At 34.4% G+C, this 20,097-nt stretch overlaps 1 protein-coding gene across 4 annotated transcripts; it reads right to left on the reverse strand.

Annotated features, from left to right (window-relative positions):
* Positions 1–432: 432 nt before the first annotated feature.
* On the reverse strand, positions 433–19,123 carry LOC123527323 (sushi, von Willebrand factor type A, EGF and pentraxin domain-containing protein 1-like). 4 transcript variants are annotated; one of them, XM_053523282.1, is made up of 13 exons: positions 18,914–19,061; positions 13,864–14,012; positions 9,172–9,504; positions 8,465–8,839; positions 7,554–7,616; positions 7,097–7,270; positions 6,378–6,491; positions 6,023–6,103; positions 5,520–5,687; positions 4,799–4,969; positions 3,688–3,861; positions 1,436–1,597; positions 433–623 (listed from the first exon to the last, which is right to left on the reverse strand). In XM_053523282.1, the coding sequence occupies exons 3-13, from the start codon at positions 9,416–9,418 to the stop codon at positions 448–450; spliced, it is 1,905 nt and encodes a 634-aa protein (XP_053379257.1). In that variant the 5' UTR covers positions 9,419–9,504; positions 13,864–14,012; positions 18,914–19,061; the 3' UTR covers positions 433–447. The 4 variants fall into 4 exon arrangements, with proteins under 4 accessions (XP_053379257.1, XP_053379255.1, XP_053379256.1 ...); XM_053523280.1 differs by lacking the exon at positions 13,864–14,012 and having other exon boundaries at positions 18,914–19,119; XM_053523281.1 differs by lacking the exons at positions 13,864–14,012; positions 18,914–19,061 and adding an exon at positions 12,845–13,007.
* Positions 19,124–20,097: the final 974 nt, after the last annotated feature.

The raw sequence follows: 20,097 nt of genomic DNA on the forward strand, positions 1-20,097 counted from the left end.
ACATTTACCTTTGGCCCACTGACCTTGGTAATGCGCTCTGCACATCGTCTCCTACCTACATGACAAATTTAAAGTCAATAATTTGATTTTTGAGATATGCTTTGGACACGAATTATTACGGACAGATAGACGCTCGAGTCATTACATAATACGCGCATATAATTATCCAGAACATATAGATAAACTGATAATAAACATGTAACAAGCTGAAACCATAAGATTATGGACATCAGGGCACAGTTGTTCGAACCTATAACAGGCGATTACGCTAACGGTTGATTAACTTTAAGGGTTATTTTTTTGGCATTTCAGAAAACTTTGAAAAACAAATGTGTAAGGTAAGAATTATGAACACTGAAAAATCTTTACAATAAAATCAAAATATCATACTAGTCTTTTCCACCAAATCTAGTGTTTTGAATCAAAATACAACAGGCGGTTAAAGTTTCAAACAACCGGGTCCTGAGCATAATGTTGAATATTAAACCTTAGTAAAGAGAAATCACCTTGATACACGTCTCTGTAAAACACCTTCCAGGTAATGTATATTGGTATCGCTCCTAAAACTGGAATACTCCCCAAAATAGTCATACCTATCCTTTTGGAAATTTCAGAATCTCCTCCTGCAATGACAGGTAAATGTTTTGATATACAGAGTATATTTATGCTAGTGGGATGACATTATATCATAGAAAGTTCTGCAAACATATTGGCTAGATGAATAATTTATGCATAAACTGTTTTGGCTTCCAACATACTTTTGGATAAATTTGCCTAGAAAACATAGTGCAAGTATATGAACATTTCTGCAACAAATGAACTTGAGATTGTAAACAAACTTAAACAAAGATGCAATATCTATTTCAAGAGTGCTTCAATTCAAAATTATTTTCGACGACGTCGGATTTGTTTCCAGATGCGGATAAATAGCGTCCAAAATAAGGCGGGATATAAGTGTTAACTGTTCCATGAACATCTATGATAATACTGTTTTACTTTCCCGGTTGACTTAAGAAAAATGCCCAAAAACTTAGATTAAAAATGTTTAAAATATATATCGCTTACATATAAAGTACTTCAAAGCGCTAAACATAATCACATGCAGTCGATTAAACGCCTGATCAGAGGCCAAAAAGTGCCACAGTCATTTAATGTAAAAGTTGCCCTTTTTCGACCACCGCGTTCTAATCCTTATAATATTGATTTGATACGGAAAATGCTTAATTATGGTTTCGTTTTTGATGGACTGATGAACTTTTTTCATCACGCAGGACTGATAACTGAAACATATAAAGAAATGAGTGATGTGTATAACATAGCGAATTAACAGTAAATTAACAGTAATCGATTCTTTAGTTTCAATAACCTGCATCACAATTTGGGGTTGGTTCTCTTATCAGCCAAATGTAACTTGCAGTAAAATAATGTACTATACCTGATGCTCTGCTGCGTATGCTATGTATCTTGCATTGAAAAAAACACATAATTCCGAGTTGTACAAGGAATAACGTGATCAGTATTACAAGGACGATGATAAGCACAAGGTTAAATGCTGGTTTGTCATCCTTAGATCCACCATATGAAGGTGTGCTTTTAACTGAAAGGATATATATAATTGTCTGTGTGATTAGATAACCCATATAAGTATGGTACCAGTAGCTATTCATCTGTGCATATTTATCATGCAACTAGCACTACAGGTGAGCCAAATGAAATCGTAATTTTACGCCTTTAACCATAAAAGCAAAAGTATATGGAAACAAATATACTTTCTGAAGTTTGAGTTTAAAATACGTAACCTACTTAATAAAAAGATACTAGGGATGGGAACGAATATTCGAATATTCGAAAATCGGTCGAATATTCGAATATGAAAATCAAATTCGAATATTCGTAAATTATTGTAATTTTTTTTTCAAAATAAGTATCATTGATTTTGGGCAACATGAGCATGCTAATTCTACAGAATAAAACCATGTCATGTTAGTTTATCGCGTATGAAAAGATGTCCAATCAACAAGAAAATAGCAATGCATAATTGGCAGGGGCCATCGTTACGGATTAACAGTTTGCAACAGGCGTCAATGTGTCAGATGCATGTCAAAAGATGTCTAATTAACAAGAAAATTGCAATGCATAATTACCTGGGGTCATCGCTACGGATTAACAGTTTGTATTAGGCGTAAATGTGATATCTTTTTATCTTTTGTACATTTTTATTGGCGCCGGTTTTATGTAACAAGTTGTAGAATTTTTTTTTTTCGAAAACAATACCAAACTTGTAGATATTGTCGATCTTTTCACAATATTTTGTACGACGTTTCAGACCATCCGCAGAAACGGTTTTCATCCGCAATCATCGGCCGTATTCGAATTAAATTTTGAAGTAGTTAATAATAAAATCAAGAAAAACATATGATTGATGCATAAGTTCATGTTGAAGAAGGTTTAAGTCTGTCTTACTTGCTTTTTACACGACGATTTCTACGCGCCGATTGAAATTTTTCAAAATGGCGGCGGTAATACAACAGTGCGTCACGTGTTTAAATGGGACGACCTGCTATATTTGGATAAAATTGCGACGGTCTAAATTCTAATCGTTTTGATTTTTTGTATCATTTTGAAGCTAAAACACTGAATTAGTTAAATATGTTCATGATTATACTGACAGAATCGTAAAATAAAACGCTAGATTCGGCGGGTTTTGCTATGTAGCATCGGGTTACCCGGAACAAACATTTTTTTGGCCTTATTTACGATGATCCACGCTTTAAACAAATGAATACGTTATGTATATGCTAATCACTTAATAAAAATTTAAAGCTTCCATTAAAACTAACCGAATATTCGAATATATTCGAATATGGCAAACCGAATATTCGAATATTGATTTCAGTATTCGTTCCCATCCCTAAAAGATACACTTCCTGCGCAAACTTATACGACCATGTTATGCTATTACTCATGTCATCCTATGGGAACAAGAAAACAGAACACGATTTTATTGGGCGATACAGACAAATTTCCGTTTGAATGCAAATACTGTTAAGTTAAACACAGATTCTAAGACATTTTGAACTGTTATAACACTGCACACTGCACCATGTATAAGGATATATATAATTTGTCTATGTGATTACATAACCCATATAAGTATGGTAACAGCAGCTGTTAAACTATTCATCTGTGCATATTTATCATGCAACTAGCACTAAAGGTGAGCCAAATGAAATCGTAATTTTACGCTTTTAACCATAAAAGCAAAAGTACAGGCAGAATATATCAATAAGGGTACTGACAACATGGAATACACGTAAAGTGTATACACAAAGACTTGTTAAGAATATTATATGCAAACAAATATACTTTCTGAAGTTTGAGTTTAAAATACGTAACCTATTTAATAAAAAGATACACTTCCTGCGCAAACTTATATGACCATGTTATGCTATTACTCCTATAAGAACAAGTAAACAGAACACGATTTTATAACTTTATATAATTACTTTGAATACTGTTTGATTTAAAACATACATAGTGTAGGTCTGGATATTCCGTATAGTCATTTTTGTGACTGAAAAATATCGTACAGTCAGTTTTGTGACGGGGTTATATCGAAAGGTCAGTTCTGATGTAGTCAGTTTTGTTGGTGAATAGACAGTTTTGAACTAACTACTGTCTACTTACCGGTAGTTTCACACAACGGCGTTTCCCACTCTCCAGAAGCCTGGCAAGTTATTGAGACTTTAGCTGGTTGATATCCCTCTTCACATGCTACAGAAGCAGTAGCTGCAAACGTCGTATTGTTGTCTTTGTTAAGGGTTACATTACCATGGACTACGTCCGGTACTGTTCCACAATCTTTAGCATAGAAAAGAAACTCAGGCAAGACAGAACAAATATAAACCGACAACAAATTGAACTGCACAGCTTGGTTTCCAGTGTTAGGCTTACTGTTCATATAGAGTTCCGACAGAAGTGAAAATATGTGGTATATTAGCGATTAATTGAAAAAGGTTTGTTTTTTACAAACATAACTGTTCTCTTTTTTGTTTGTATTCGGAACCTTGTAAACTGAAAATAATGACAATGGTAGATAAATAACATAGCGGTTATCCTTGGAATCCAGTCTGACAATTTCTAACTTGTTTTCTACCTGCAAATCATCAGAAACTCGATGAATGCGAATTAACACTAATTAGCGCAAATTAAGTGGAATCTTTAATGCATAAATATTAGATATGATTTCTTCTAACAAAGCACGAATATCATCAACGGCTTCCCAGGCTATATAGCGATAATAAAGAAGTTAAGATACATGTGATAATTACTCCAAGAGGCGAGAATGGCCGTACTAAATAATTTCCTCTATTTCAGAAGATAATTAAGTTTGCATACAGAAAACAGAATAGGGACAGGAGTAACTGGGAGACAATCAAAATCCCCTTGATCAAAATCCCCTACACTGAAAAATGACAGGGTGTTACAAAATCCCCTTCATACTTTTGCAGGGGGTATCATAATCCCCTCTGTGATTTTTACTTATTTTTCAAGTTCAAATACAACTATATACAAGTTAAAAGTCTATTGCATAAAGCACGTAATTACAATGCCTTTAGCAAACAAAATATAATTTTGAGCACTGATATCTATATATCTATAATGTTAATCACAGAGGGGATTATGATACCCCCTGCAAATGTGTGAAGGGGATTTTGTAACACCCATTCATTTTTCAGTGGAGGGGATTTTGATCAAGGGGATTTTGATATACACTCGGAGTAACTAAAGTCTGTACCTGCCAACGTGCAGACAGCGGATTCCCATATCCCTGTGGACTGACAATCTACACTTTGTTTATCAGCTGTATGCCCTTCATCACATATGACTCTAGCCGAAGCTCCAAATGTTGTACTGGAACCGACTAGTTCGTATCTTCCTGAAGAAATTGCTGGCAGTGTCCCACAGTCTGTAAAATTTAACCAAATAGTATTAGATTAAGACATAAAACTGGAAACTACTGTCTATAGATATAAGTACACAATAACCTCTAGTGTTACAGCTCTTAGGATATATCATGTAATGCAATAGGTAAATCCTCGACTTGTAATCATCAATGTTATATGATTTATTTGTACGTTTCCATCCGCCATCAAAAACACTGTTTGTCTTTTAACGTTTGAACTACACGTATATAAAACATATCATCGCTTTTACTGGAATACTACATTGTCTTCTTTCTAAATCAGATTTATGCTGCACGACTGATAGCTTTTCTTGCATCATTTTGGCTTTGTACACAGTCATTCCCGAAAGGCGGAAATATTAAAGATATGTTATATACTTTGCTATGCTCTGGCATGGATTACAGTATGTATTTCTTGGTTTAGTTTAAAACTATATGATAAAATTTGTGCTGTGTACAACAGGACCATGCCATAACGGCAACGACTGTTTAATTAACATTAAATGAAACACACACTTCAAAAGTCAAAAGTAATTATTTGAATTGCAATTACCTATAGCAGTGCAAGACACAGTCTCCCACGAACCGGTAGTCAGACACGTAACAGTTTGTTTACTCGGAATGTAACCTTCATTACATGTAACGTTAGCCACGGACCCAATTGTTGAATTGTCTTCAATTATTATTACTCCATTTGGTATCGACGGAACTGTGCCACAGTCTGAATATCAGAAAAATGAAATATAGTAGAACATACTAAATACATTAATGAACGTAAATTCGAAGAAGACTTGTATATTTACTGCCCCAAACTATGCAGTTACAAGAAGCTAAATAGTTACAGCATTACATAATGGTCGTATACACATTAACAGTGAAGCAATAAACAGAAAATGATTGTGATATATTTTCTAACACCATTACTGGTTGATTATGCTCTGAGATTAAACTAGTCAATGCGTTTGACTGGTGTCAAAACATTGCATACTGTAAGTTAATGGCCATTTGTTCAGAACTAAAATGCAAAATAATGGTTAAATCAATCGTGAGTCTTACTACATCCAACTGCTTTGTCGACACAAACGTCGGTTCCGTTATCATGGGGGCAAAATTCTAGACCTTCTGGACAGACCGGAGCTAAAACAAATAAATCGTTAGCAAAGTCAATGACCTGGAGATATAATTTGTAGCTGATTTGAATATTCAAATGTTTATTTCGTAAATACAGATCCATGCTTTACTCAATATAAATTAAGTAAATGTCCATTTCACCACATTTATTTTCAGCTCCCGTCAAGTAAGATTTAAGACTAATTTACCTAGGCACATTTCACACCGACTTTGTAATTTACCTCGTATAAATTGACTACTTTTAACTGATTGTGATTTATGTACTCGTTACTGGACTTACCACCACAGTTTTCTTCATCAGACTGGTCCGTGCAGTCGGGAATATTATCACATCTCTGACTGGCTAATACACAGTCTCCATTAGTACATCTCCACTGACTTGCTGTACAGGCGGCTGTTTAATAATATAATAACATATACCTACATGCATAGTGTTCAATCATTAATTATTCATTTCTATACTGTTTTAGTTTGGTGTATAATAATTTACTATGACAGAAAAAGCTTGTATCATACAGTCACATTAATGTGTAGATATTACCGTACACCTAGTAAAATGACTATGCTTATTTGTTGTATTACTTTAGTCATCAATGCTAACAATCTAAGCAAACAAACGCACTTTAATTTTAAAATTCGAAGGAAGTCTTATTACATTTAGAAGATAAAACAAAAGTGCGGTTCTGGCAAATGAACCAGCACTGTGCTCGAATATCTTTAGGAATATCATTCATATATCTGTGGCAATGGTACTGCTGGTATCATTGATATGATATCTGTTTATATGTACTTATATAAACCATTAATATATGATATTTTTAGTTTATTATTACTTAGCTATTCCATTAAGTCTATCTTTTCATTGTACAATAAACGCGAGAACAAGAAGACGATATACAAGAACCACTCTATTCTGTTTTCATTTTCTTGTCATGTAGTGTCTGACAGAAAATGACTTTACAAATACATTCTACAATCAGCCCTCAGAAACAGTCCTACCTTTCTCTGTACAAACAGGATCAGGCCATGTACCATTAGCAAGGCAATTTATAGTAGGTGTATTTGTTTCATAACCAGAATCACAGATAACATTTGCTGCTGCTTCGTAGGAGGAATCGTTCACATTGCTGAGTTCTACATTTCCATTCGCGATCACTGGTACATCACCACATCCTTTACACACAAATAGTTTTCATGTTTATAAATCTTAACAAACTAAAAGTCCCTGGGCCTGACGCAATTATACAATAAATAAATCTTATATCAAAGTTATTTTTATAAACTCTTCTAAGTCGATGGTTAACACATTGTTATGATATCATATCGTCATCATCATGAATACAGAAATTATTAGATTTTTAAATTATGAATGTTATTTTTATGCAAAATGACAATAACCAAGTATTTCGGCGACAAATAAAATGTTCACCACGTAGAAGTAAAATGTTATATTTACCGACACACCATGTTTCTTCTTCATAGTTGCAGCTGAGCTTGAAAGATGCTCCAGACTCTGAAGCTAAAACAAAATGAATACCTTTAGATAATGCTAAAGTTTGTTTAAAGAAAAAGCAAATAAATGTTGTTTGATAATACTGTATGTTTACACGGAATATGGGTAATAATAATAATGAGAGTTGAACGAGATAGAACAAACTGCATGTTATAGTAACTATGCATTAAATACATAGATATCAATACGTAATTAGCCTCTCAAAAAATTGGAAACGGTATCAAACTCTTAGCCAATAAATACATTTGTAATAGCCACCAATTTTGATTAGCTGTATATACGGACATTTAATTTATCGTCTGGAAGGTCAAACTATCGTTTATATACTACATGTTATCGAGTGGCGTAGCCGAGAAATAAAATGCGCTTTTCTTTTTTATTGTATGTATTTACTAAAATTTACACATTTACCCGGCCAGTCACGTGCCAGTTTTTATGTTGGTTGAAAAAAGTTATATGTTTCTACGGAACATAAATTCTATTGCATTTTAGTTTGAGGATGCATATATTGTTATGTTCTTGTAAGAAATTATGTGCATGTATACATGTTCACTGTGTTTTGAGTTCATTACAGACTGTTTATTACTATAATATAAACACATCGCTAAAATTTCATGTCAGATTTTAAACATATAAAGAAAAAACATGTGTTTTATGATTTAAATTTAATCGATCATTGATAATGGATGTTTTTTATGTAGAAAATATATATTTGACGTAATATGAGCTATGCTGTGCAAATATTTTATTTATTGCAAATATTTGATATTTTTGTAAACTATCTCACAATATCAATAATGTATTTCTAATTGTAAAGTCCATGAACTACTTGTTTAGAATGAGTTTCAACTAACCTTCGAGGCCAATGAAAAAATATCCTTCTTGGTTTGACGTACTGTTATTGATGAAATCTATTTTTAGATAATGGCTATTCGCCGTGTTGTTTTCTATTTGGTTCGAGTAGTGACTTTCACAACCAATCGTATACAGTGTTTTATCATATCCATCTAGAAATTCTAAGGTCTGGTAGCAAGAATTTGTATCTAAGTACAGATCTGCGTCCATTATGTACATGTTAACACTGGAAGAGCAGGAGAATACTTCAAGGGAACAGGAACATGATGCACTTCCGGTCGTTACACTCGGATAATTCTCATTTGTCAGATAGAGTGGAGCATCGTCTGACGTAAGCGTTTGTCCGTTTGAACAAATGGAAGATATCCTTTCCTCTGTAGGTACACAATATATCATGTTGGGAATAAAAAACCAAAACAAAACAACAAAAATATTTAAGCATAAGAACCTAAAATTATAATGAAGTAATATTACATAAGGTTTATTCAAGAAAACGTGTATATTCACTGAGGTGATATCGAATGGTATGGTATAATACTGTCTGACAGATAGAAAACATGACAGCAAGGTTTATATTATTACATAATTTGGCAATATCTTGCCTTGTGAACAGAGAAAGCATTCATGTGATACAATATAAAATCGACATGAAGACAAGCATTACAAATCGTAAATAGTACAAACAACACGTATGTTTTATACTTACTTGGAATGCAAAAGTATTGTAGAAATATATAAGAAATGTCCTGTACACCTAATGAGCAGGTAGTGAAGTCTATTTTGCCTGGAGGTGTTGGTGCGTTGCAGGATGACTTGCCTGAGCAGGCACGACGGATGCCTTGAATGTCTGTATCACCAGCATCAGCAAAGCAGTCCGTACTTGTATAGGTATTACAACATGTTCCATCACAACGGACGTGGTAGGCATATTGTAGGGAATGTATTGCAATCATCTCGTCCCCTGCACAGGTTAATGTGATACCTGCATTGGGGTCGCATTCTGTAATATTCTTCAACGTTTCCTTTTGAGATAACTGGGCTGATATAGAAAAATACAAATATTTCAATGTTTATCTTTTACCTGCTGTGGGTCAAATAGAACCTAAAACTTCACTCCATCGCCACGAATTCTTAATTGCATATATTATTATTAAACATATTTTAGATACTCTTAATACTGTGAGTTTGTATCATTCCTATATAAGTAGACATATATTTTGTCTAATTCTGGGAACGAAGGAATTTTATTTATTTGAATAAAATTTGTTTTATCACACCCCAATCATAATTCTATATTATGTATGACTTCACCTACGCTGAAATTAAACGGTAAATAAATTGAGACCAAAAGGCAGGAAAGAATAAAAAAAACCGGATAAGTTTATAATAAATGATTAACTCAATTTTACTTTTTTATGTAGAAACAAAATTTTTACGCTTCCTGTATAGCCACAATAACAGTTCTATGTTTCTTCCAAAAATGACAGATACGATATGATAAAATCCTTCGTATATGTACATATCCATGGCCCATTTGTATTTGAATACATTGTAATATTGTTTACAAAGCTGCCGATTCAATATGACGTTTTGGTCATATATATTAAAAGTTGAATATATGGAAAATAAGTTGATCAGAGATTGCAGACCGTATATGTTTATATGTATCTAAGCGCGTTTCTCTGCACACCAAATATGTTTATACGAAACATAGCGTTTCATTACGCACCGTTTATGTTTATATGAAACAAAGTGTTTCACTACAGACCGTATGTGTTTATATTATTATTATCATTATTATATTGTACAATTTATTTGACCTGTCAAAACATGTTCCCGGCTTTCATTATATTCTGTTCACGCCTGTATAAGATTAACATGAAAGCCAGAAACATGTTTTGACAGGTCAACTAAATAGTGACAATACCAGATTTTTATAGCGCCGTTTTCATGATAAACACGTTCAAAGGCGCTTTACAGCAACTGCAGCCACACAGGGCGCGAAATCATCCTCTACTAGTACAGACACAGAGCGATCTGACCAGAGGGACAGAGTGAGATAAAGTCCTCAGAGCAGAGAGAGAGAACTTTTCAGACAGACGTGTCCGGCTAACTTAGCCTAGCTCTTTTCGAATTGACAGTCTGGTTCTTTAACGTGCCCGGTGTATAGCACCGATACACGCGAAGCCGTCTTTACTGGGAAGAACCAGTACAGGCCTCTAGTTAGGTGGGAGACAATCAAGAGTATCTCAGAAATTTCCAGTGCCTGGACAGGGATTCGATTCCGGACCTCTGGATTGACAGTCAAGCGTGTTACCACTAGACCACCGGTCCACCTATGGAACATAGCGTGTGTCACTGCAGACCGTATATGTTTATTTAAAATATAGAGCGTTTCACTGCAGACAGTATATATCTATATGAAACATAGCGTTTCACTACGCATCGTATATGTTTATATAAAAAATTTATTTTATACCTATTTTATCTATCCAATCGCGAACGTTCATTTGCAACACGTGACCGTACAATATATTACGGTATTTGGATGCACGTGCATACAAAAATCCTGTATTTTCTGTATTTGGACGCACGCGCGTACAAAAAGTCCTGTATTTTCTGTATTTGGACGGTTCAACAGTCCCATGTTAAACATACGATAAAGCCCGAAACGCGTGAAAATGTTCCGAATGTAAATCGGATGAAGTAGGCGCTCTGTGTACAGAGTTTGATTATGCGTCTTGAAATCTGGATTTAATTTGAGTTTTTTTTTTGTTTACAACACACCAAAAACGATTCAAGGGATAACAATGCTATCTGATTTAGATATTAAAACGTTCGTTAATAATCAAAAACTTAAAAATACAGTAAAAAGGATCATCAGATGTTGGAATATTTGAAAAGTCGCTAAAAGAAGCCGTTCCGGACGAAACCTAGAAATTGGTATCTGCCCTGACTATCTGAATAGCTACCTCAGCATTTTTTGTTTAACGGTTAAGAAACAAAATGGAGAAGATTATGAATGGCAGCGGACGGGCGGTCAGCATCCAAAACATGTCTGCTCTATAATTCAGTTTTCGTCGGCTGTTCACCAAACTTGCTGAGAATGTTTGTGGGCATTACATCTCGGCCAATTTCGATAACCAGCCAAACCGTACCAGGCACTCTTTGATAATAGTCCTTGAATTACTCGAAAAACAGGGAATTTAGCCTTGTCCGCTCTTTTAAGTCGAACAGTTTTCATCCGATCTTCACCAAACTTGCTGACAATGTCTGTGGGCATAATATCTCAGCCAAGTATTATTACCACCCAAATCGCCAAATGGCTGTTGTAGGGAGGTTGCACCATATACTTTTAATGATGATACGCAGAAAAAAAAACAACATTCAATGAATTACGTATATTACGTATGAAGTGAAATAAATATAGAATAAAAAGGTTATTTAAGGTCTAACATTGTTCTGTATAATATATATTTGCACTCATACCAAGCTGGGAAAAACTAGAAAAGGCAGGAATACAATATTCAGTGAAACATTTTTAATTGAAACTATTATTATAGTAAGATAAAATAGATATAGAATAAAAAGGTTATTTAACATTGTACTGTACAATACGAGATATATTTGGACTCGTACCCAGCTGAGAAAACCATATTGAACTCGCCTAGCGGCTCGTCCAATATGGTTTTCTCAGCTGGGTACGAGTCCAAATATATCACCGTATTGTACAGAACAATGTTAAATAACCTAATATTATTTCACTACAGACTGTGTATGTTTATATGACAGGTATTAACTGAATTGTTCATAAAAGTTAAATCCAAATGGTCACCTGTATTTAATGTAATTAGAACCTGAACTTTGTTAAAATGTAGTTAGAAAAACAGAGGGAATTTAAGACGATATGTTGATAACCTATTTTAGGTATATTGAATGACTTACATCACATTTTATTCGATAAGAAAACAATTGCGCATATAGATAAGAAATACCTGATAATAATAAACTTATGTTAATTATTCAATACTTCATACACAAGCGCATATCATTGTAAAAATCAATAGATTCTTTTATTACATCTAGGTTAAAATAGTATAGACTTTTGAAATACGTACGCTGACAGCCACATCAAAATCATTTACATGTATTAACATGGTACATGGTGTAAACAAATCTCCCTATCTTATCAGAAATGCTAATCCCATATGACAACCACACAATATATTAACAAGTACGATTTCATATCAATTTACTTCACTTAAAGATTTTTTGAATTGAAAAGTCTTGTATTTAGCTACCACATTAACCATTATTATACGTATTATAACAGTATAAAACAGTAAATTACTAATCATATAAGTTCTTGTTTTGCTTACCTGCTGTTAAATGGAAATATATCAAAATACATTTGAAACAAATAAACGTAACAATCATTTTGATCACTGAATATTATTGTCTGTCGCACGTCCTTATAAAAGTATATGCGTTTTAGCAAACGTAATAGCTTCCTGTATGCAGAACAGAAATTTACCCCGTATACAGCGAATGTGTGCTATTCACCAGTTACAAGTATTTCATAACGCTAATTGAATTTAATGAATATGTTTAAAACAAGTTTGACATTGATTTGGGTAGATTATTTAACAGATGGCCTCTCATATCAATAGACAGAAAAAGGAAATATCTTGTTGAAACATTATTCGGTATATAATTCATTGATCTGTTCTGATTTAACCGACTAAAATGCGTTTGAAATTGCCTGTTAATTTCATTGATTATTATAGGGTTATGCATGTTTAACAGATATGCGTAATAAGAAAAGTAACACGATATTTATACTGGTAACACTGTCTGACTACGAAACTATAGGTCGTGAGTTTCACCTTCCCCTTCTTCCACAACAGACAGAGAGAACTTTTCAGATACAGACGTGTCCGGCTAACTTAGCCTATATACTAGCACTTTTCGAATAGACAGTCTGGTTCTTTAACGTGCCCGGTATATAGGACCGATACACGCGAAGCCGTCTTTCCTGGGAAGAACCAATACAGGCCTCTAGTTAAGTGGGAGACACTCAAGAGCATTTCAGAAATTTCCGGTGCCTGGACTGGGATTCGAACCCCGGACCTCTGGATTGACAGTCAAGCGTGTTACCACTAGACCATCGGCCCACCTATGGAACACAGCGTGTTTCACTGCAGTCCGTATATGTTTATATAAAATATAGAGCGTTTCACTGCAGACAGTATATATTTATATGAAACATAGCGTTTCACTACACATCGTTTATGTTTATATAAAAGAATTTGTTTCGCTACAGACTGTGTATGTTAATATGAATCTTGGCGTGCATTCCCCCACATTTCATCCGCTTCTTAAACTAAAATTTACTAACATTTGGATAAGTGTCCCGTGTATGGGTGTTTTACACCTGACACAGGGAAGCTTCTAGAATTGGAGCGTCTTCTGTATCTTGCACCATCATTCCACTGACATTACTAACAGTCCTCAGGAGGAGTCGCATATTTGGATTATCGGTGGCGGCTATATTAAAGTAATAATACATGCAAACAAACAGTGAAATAGGCACATTCAAATAAAAATTCTAGGGCAGAACTGGCTGTTACTTTTCATACCTTCATCGCTAGAGTCCCTACTCCGAGGCAGGGATGACAAAATCCAAGTTTGTTTGTGATGGTCGTGCAGGATGAATAGCATCCCTGTTCTACCAAACGAGTGAAAATAATGTGAAATCGGGTGCACATAAGTGCAATTTATTTACATTTAAAACTACAAATTGTCGTTCTTTTTCATCTCTTTTCTACGGTGTTCCGTTTGGACAATCGTGACTTTTTATCTAATACTTAACCGCTATGCACGATGGTACGATGACGAAAACGCGATGGCGCGATGGCACGATGATGAAACAACGATGGTGAAAACGCGATGGCACGATGATGAAATCGCGATGGTGCGATGGTACGATGGTGAAATGTCGATGTAATATCGCGTTTTCATCATCGTACCATCACGTTTTCACCATCGCACCATCGTACCATCGCGTTTTAAAATTTACAATATACCATCGAAGGAGGGCAATTAATTTTCAAACTAGAAGATGTCCATGTCTCCCCTAATGCATAGTCGTAAAGACAAAAGAGACACTTATGGTTGGCTGCAATAGGGATCAACTACTTGGCATGTGCAATCACCATATGAAGTTTCAAGATGCTGGGTCAAGTGGTTCTCAAGTAAACCGTTTTCTATGTTCAGGCCCCTGTGACCTTGACCTTTAATCGAGTGAGCCCAAAATCAACAGAGGTATATATATATATATATATATATATATATATATATATATATATATATAAAATATTAAAAGTTACTCCTGGACAATTTTTTATTATATATATATATATATATATATATATATATATATATATATATATATTATACCAGATTTATATAGCGCCCTTTTCATGATCAATTTCACGTTCAAAGGCGCTTTACATAGTTCAAATGCAGCCACACAGGGCGCATAATTCATCCTCTACTAGTACAGACACAGAGCGATCTGACCAGAGGGACAGAGTGAGACAAAGCCCCCACGACAGAGAGATCAGAAATCAGATACAGGCTTGTCCGGCTAACTTAGCCTAGTTCGTTGCGAATAGACAGCCTTGTTCTTTAACGTGCCCAGTGTATAGCACTGATACACGCAAGGATTGCCAGGGTTCCTGACCAGTACACCTCTAGTTGGGTGGGAAACACTGAAAAGCGTTTCTGAAAATTCCCGAGTAGCTGCCGGGGATCGAACCCCCGACCTCAGGATTGGAAGGCCAGTGTGCAGACCACTGAGCTATCCGTCTACCTCTGCATGTCCTATCATCCTAGGATGTTTCAACATTCTGGGTCAAGTGATTCTCAAGTTATTAATCAGAAAGTGTTTTTTTCTATCTTCAGGCCTCTGTGACCTTTCCCCTACGTCAAGTGACCCCAGAAATATTAAGGGTCATCTACTCTGTAATTCCTATCATCGTGATTGAAGGTTCTGGATCAAATGATTCTAAAGTTATTGGTTGGAAACTGTTTTCCGTGTTCTGGTTCCTGTGACCTTTAACTATTGATCAAGCGATTTAAAAATCAATAGGGGTCATCTACTCTACATGTCCAATCATCCTATGAAGTTTAAACATTCTGGGCCAAGTGGTTCTCAAGTTATTGATCAGGGTTTCCATGTTCAGGCCCCTGTGACCTTGACAGGTGATTTTTTTTTTTCAAATGAGATCTCATTTTGGTAAAAGCAGGCTATGAATATATTATACATAAATTGTATAGATAAAAGACACTTCAGAATAGTTCTTAAATTAAAAGCAACCATAAAAGAATATTTACAATGAAATTAAAGTGTTTTAATTCTATTTTAAAACAACCAAAACAACTACTACTGTCTCCAATATCAGCACACATCATGATCTTCAGGTTGCATTCAGTCATTTTTCAGCTGTAGATTAATGTAATATATGCCTCATAATACAACATGCATGTTTTAGTGTTGTTATATTTTCTGGTCCTTTAGGGTCATGGAGTCCATTCAACACAATTATATGTAATAGAGTTCCGCTAAAGCCGGTGCTAGGGGGCGTAAGAGGTGTTGCACATTTCATTACCTCTTATGAACAGACTCAATCAAACCGAGTCTGCTATTATTCTTCTTGATTGCATTCTATGCTTCCAAAGGATCTTTTTACGAATTTTATTGTTAAAAATGCAAATGCAAACTTAGTTTGAATTGTCTCAAATAATTTTATTGCAGTCTTCCGATGCCCGCTATTGTATAATTATCTGAGAAAAAATCGTACGCCAGTACGTGAATATTTGGGGACGAAAACACCGCGAATCTACCGGCGATTAAAAGGCGAACTTGTTTAAAATAATGTTTCTTTCGAATTAATTATACCCTTTAATGATATGTCAGTCACAAACACCAGCTAGAATGTAAAATTAAATCAAATTAAAGTGCATATGTTCGTATTTTCGGGAAACAGGTACGAATTTTTCGCCCCCTCCGTTACGGCTGCAATTATTTTCCTAAGTCGTGCAAATAAAAATCATTTACGTAAATATTATGAAAGGATCGTATCTTTCTCTATGAAAAATAAATAAGATAACACCTCTTCTGTTGATTTCATGCAATATATGTTTCCATAAACCCATTTCTATGCTACAAACTCCGACGGATACACGGGTGCAATTTTATCATTTAGTATCGAATTGCACGCCGTGATAGTTAGATGTTTTCTGATCATGTGACCAAAACAAGCTCTTTGGTGTTGTTATAATAATAAAATTTCGATTAATTTTCTAGCAGGAACTGAGTTTTTATTTAAAATGTTTACAAAAGACGCAACTTGGTTTTAATACCGATTATAGAGCTGAAGTACTATTTTTGTAGGTTATTTATAGTTTATTTTGGTCACGTGATAAAGAATTGTTTTGGTCATGTGATCAAAGCAAGCACGCTCATTTTCATACGCTTTGTTTTGTTATAAAATATAGATTACGACAAATATATACTTAAGCAATGTATTTTTTGATAAAATTGAATCTCAGAAGCTTTCTGAGAGTTAAACAAACTTGAATTACGTATAATTTATGGCGGACATGGAACTACTTGTTCTTCGGTTTCGGATAAGACACATCGACCGTAAATTTGTGGTATGGTAAATCTGTGGGCACGCTTCGCTGCCCACAAAAACTGTCGGTGCGCAGCGCATACAGCTAAACAATCTGCTACGCATATACATGTAATGGTATTTGAAAATATTTAGACTCACTATGACACTTTGTATGGAAAGAAAAAAGCGTTTATTTTCATATTAACAACATTGGTCTAATAATATCAAGGATGGCAATTTTCGCGAGATTGCATGCGCAATCTGACGTCAATACAAAAAATATCTACAAAATGGCGTCTTTCGAAAAAATCTTTCAAAATTGGATGCCAAAATTTCAAAAAGAACATCAAATTATAGCTTAATTTATTTTTTCTGAGCTAAGTATCAAAACTGAATCGACACGGCTACATGATTATTTTAAATAAAAACATGGGTAAGGTATTTTTGTCGAAATGTGAATTAAAACTGAACACGGGCAGGTCGTTTTGGCTGTTTTATTTAGATGTTGAAAAGATCGATATCCAGATAGTTATTTTGATTTTCTGATACTCATGGAAAGCAAACCACTTATTTCTGTAGCAAGCTACTGTAAAAATGTTATGCTATTTTTGTGCGTTTATGCGCGTATTTACCACATTGGGACTCCCTGCCAATCATCCAAGAATCGCTGGCGCGATCCATAGATTTGCACTTAGTCCCAATATAACTGACCTATTTGTTGTAGCATATATATTCAAAAAGCTACCTCTGATGAAAGAGTTTGTTAATACTTGATTGCCATGCTTATCTTTATATAGGGCTTATTGTTAAGAATTACATGGGAACTAGCATCCTAGTAGTTATTTCAATGTCGCATTAATCAAAGGTCAAAATGGTATTTTCGTAAAAATTTTAACCTCCCATATGCAACTATGAATGTAAAAAGGTTGATAATAAAACATTGCGAATATCGATATGTTAATCCTTTGTGAAACTTAGGTGACCTGTGAAACATTTATATGTTTGATATGCTGATAACCTATTTCAGGTTCAATTAAACCTGTCTCTAAAGACCTAACTTGGAAAATGAAAAAAAGTTCCTTTGAGGAAAGGTGATGTCTCTGCAGGGGTAAATTGTCACTATTTATGGTTAAATAGGAAGAAAAAATCGTGACCTTTATAAACAGGTGTTATATATAGAAGGGGCCATTATTCGGAGGTGGTATTCGGCACAGGCCTGACAGTATATGCATAAACACTTCAAACATTCTAGGAAGTATTTGAGCTGTCGTCTAAAATATTCACTTTATTGCCTTCATTGAAAAAATCAATACTCTGCTTTCAATGCAGATTTAAACATGTCATGTGGACCCGCACAGCAATAAAAGGTTTACGGCGTAACATAGTAATTCAAATCTATTTACCTGTTTCAATCGTTGTAATGGTACGACATAATGTTACCATTGTATTAAATTTTGAAAATGATCGCCATAGTGAACCCTATTTCGTAATAACCTCATCATCAGAATCATATTGCCAGTTTTGACAATTTAACTGATGCTGGCCAGTCATTTTTCACCTCTTACTTGTATGTAGAAGTTGACTATAAAGTATGTATACAGTACTGTGCCTGGGTACTAGATACAGGAAGTCATAAAACATACTAAGCGTAGTAATACCCCTTTCCCACGGTAACCACTTTTTTACAATTAACTATGTTAAAGTGTGTAATGATATTATACAATGATCAATTACTACTGAAAACAAACTATATATTGATTAGCTTACCTGTTGTTAAATGGAAATATATAATCATACAACTGAAACAAAGAAACGTCCTAATCATTTTGATCAATATTATTGTATGTCTCTTGTCCCAATATAAGTTATTATTATAATAGCTACCTAACTTAACGTGTTGTATTCGTTATCATTACAAACTATGAGTAATTTTATTTACAGTTGGAAATTCCCACATATCATCACGTAACGCTACATAACACAAACAAATACGACTATGCATTGGATAGATTATCGGGTGACCTCCAATATTAAGGCAGTATCTTGTTGCAACGTTATTATGTACAAATCCCCTTTGAAGCGAGTTAAATGCATTCTAATGACGTACAGCTAGAGTGGAAAATGCCAATTTAGCTTTAAGACAATACGATTTAGTACGACCCAATGTCGGACATATTCTATTTAGTATGACCCTGGTTGGTCATTAGCTTTAAGCTAGTCCATATTTAGTACGATCAAGGGTCATATATATATTGGAGTATGTCCAACCTTGGGTCATACTAATTGAAATATGCCCGAACTAGGGTTTTGTTAATTGGAATATGTCCGATCCAGGGTCGTAATAAAGAAGACTGTTGTAACTGAGGGTCATACTAGTTCGGAATTGTCTATAAGCTAACTGGAATATGTCTGAACCAGGGTCATACTGTTTAAAAGAGTATGATCCTAAGGTCGTGCTCATAACCCAGATTTTTTTCTAAAGCTAAATGGAATTATCTTAATTCAGGGTCATACTATTTCGATTTAGTATGATCCTGGTATCATACTAATAGATTATGTCTGATCCATAGTCGTACTTAAGGATAACATGGTATAATAGTCATATTTCATATCTGGTAACTGGATGGTAATATTTAAATGAAATTTGGTCACTTTTGAAGACATTCAAAATTAAATTATTTTCACCGAGAGATTTTTCAAATTTTATCACCTTTTGGGGAGATAATCGGTATTCAAGTTAACATTGATGCCTATGAGAAATATATAATTTTTTCATTTAAGAGAACCTAATCTAGAGTTTTGAGAAAATTTTGCCGTAGAAAGCTGCATTATATGATTCTGATACAAATATCAAAAATAAATCTAAAATTCCCCGTAGGGAAAAGGAGAAAATAATATTTTTCTAGTTTTCAGTGGAGATAACTTATGAAAAACCAAACTTATCAGGGGAG

This window comes from Mercenaria mercenaria, chromosome 14, assembly GCF_021730395.1.
Source record: "Mercenaria mercenaria strain notata chromosome 14, MADL_Memer_1, whole genome shotgun sequence".
NCBI classification, from domain to species: Eukaryota; Metazoa; Mollusca; class Bivalvia; order Venerida; family Veneridae; genus Mercenaria; species Mercenaria mercenaria.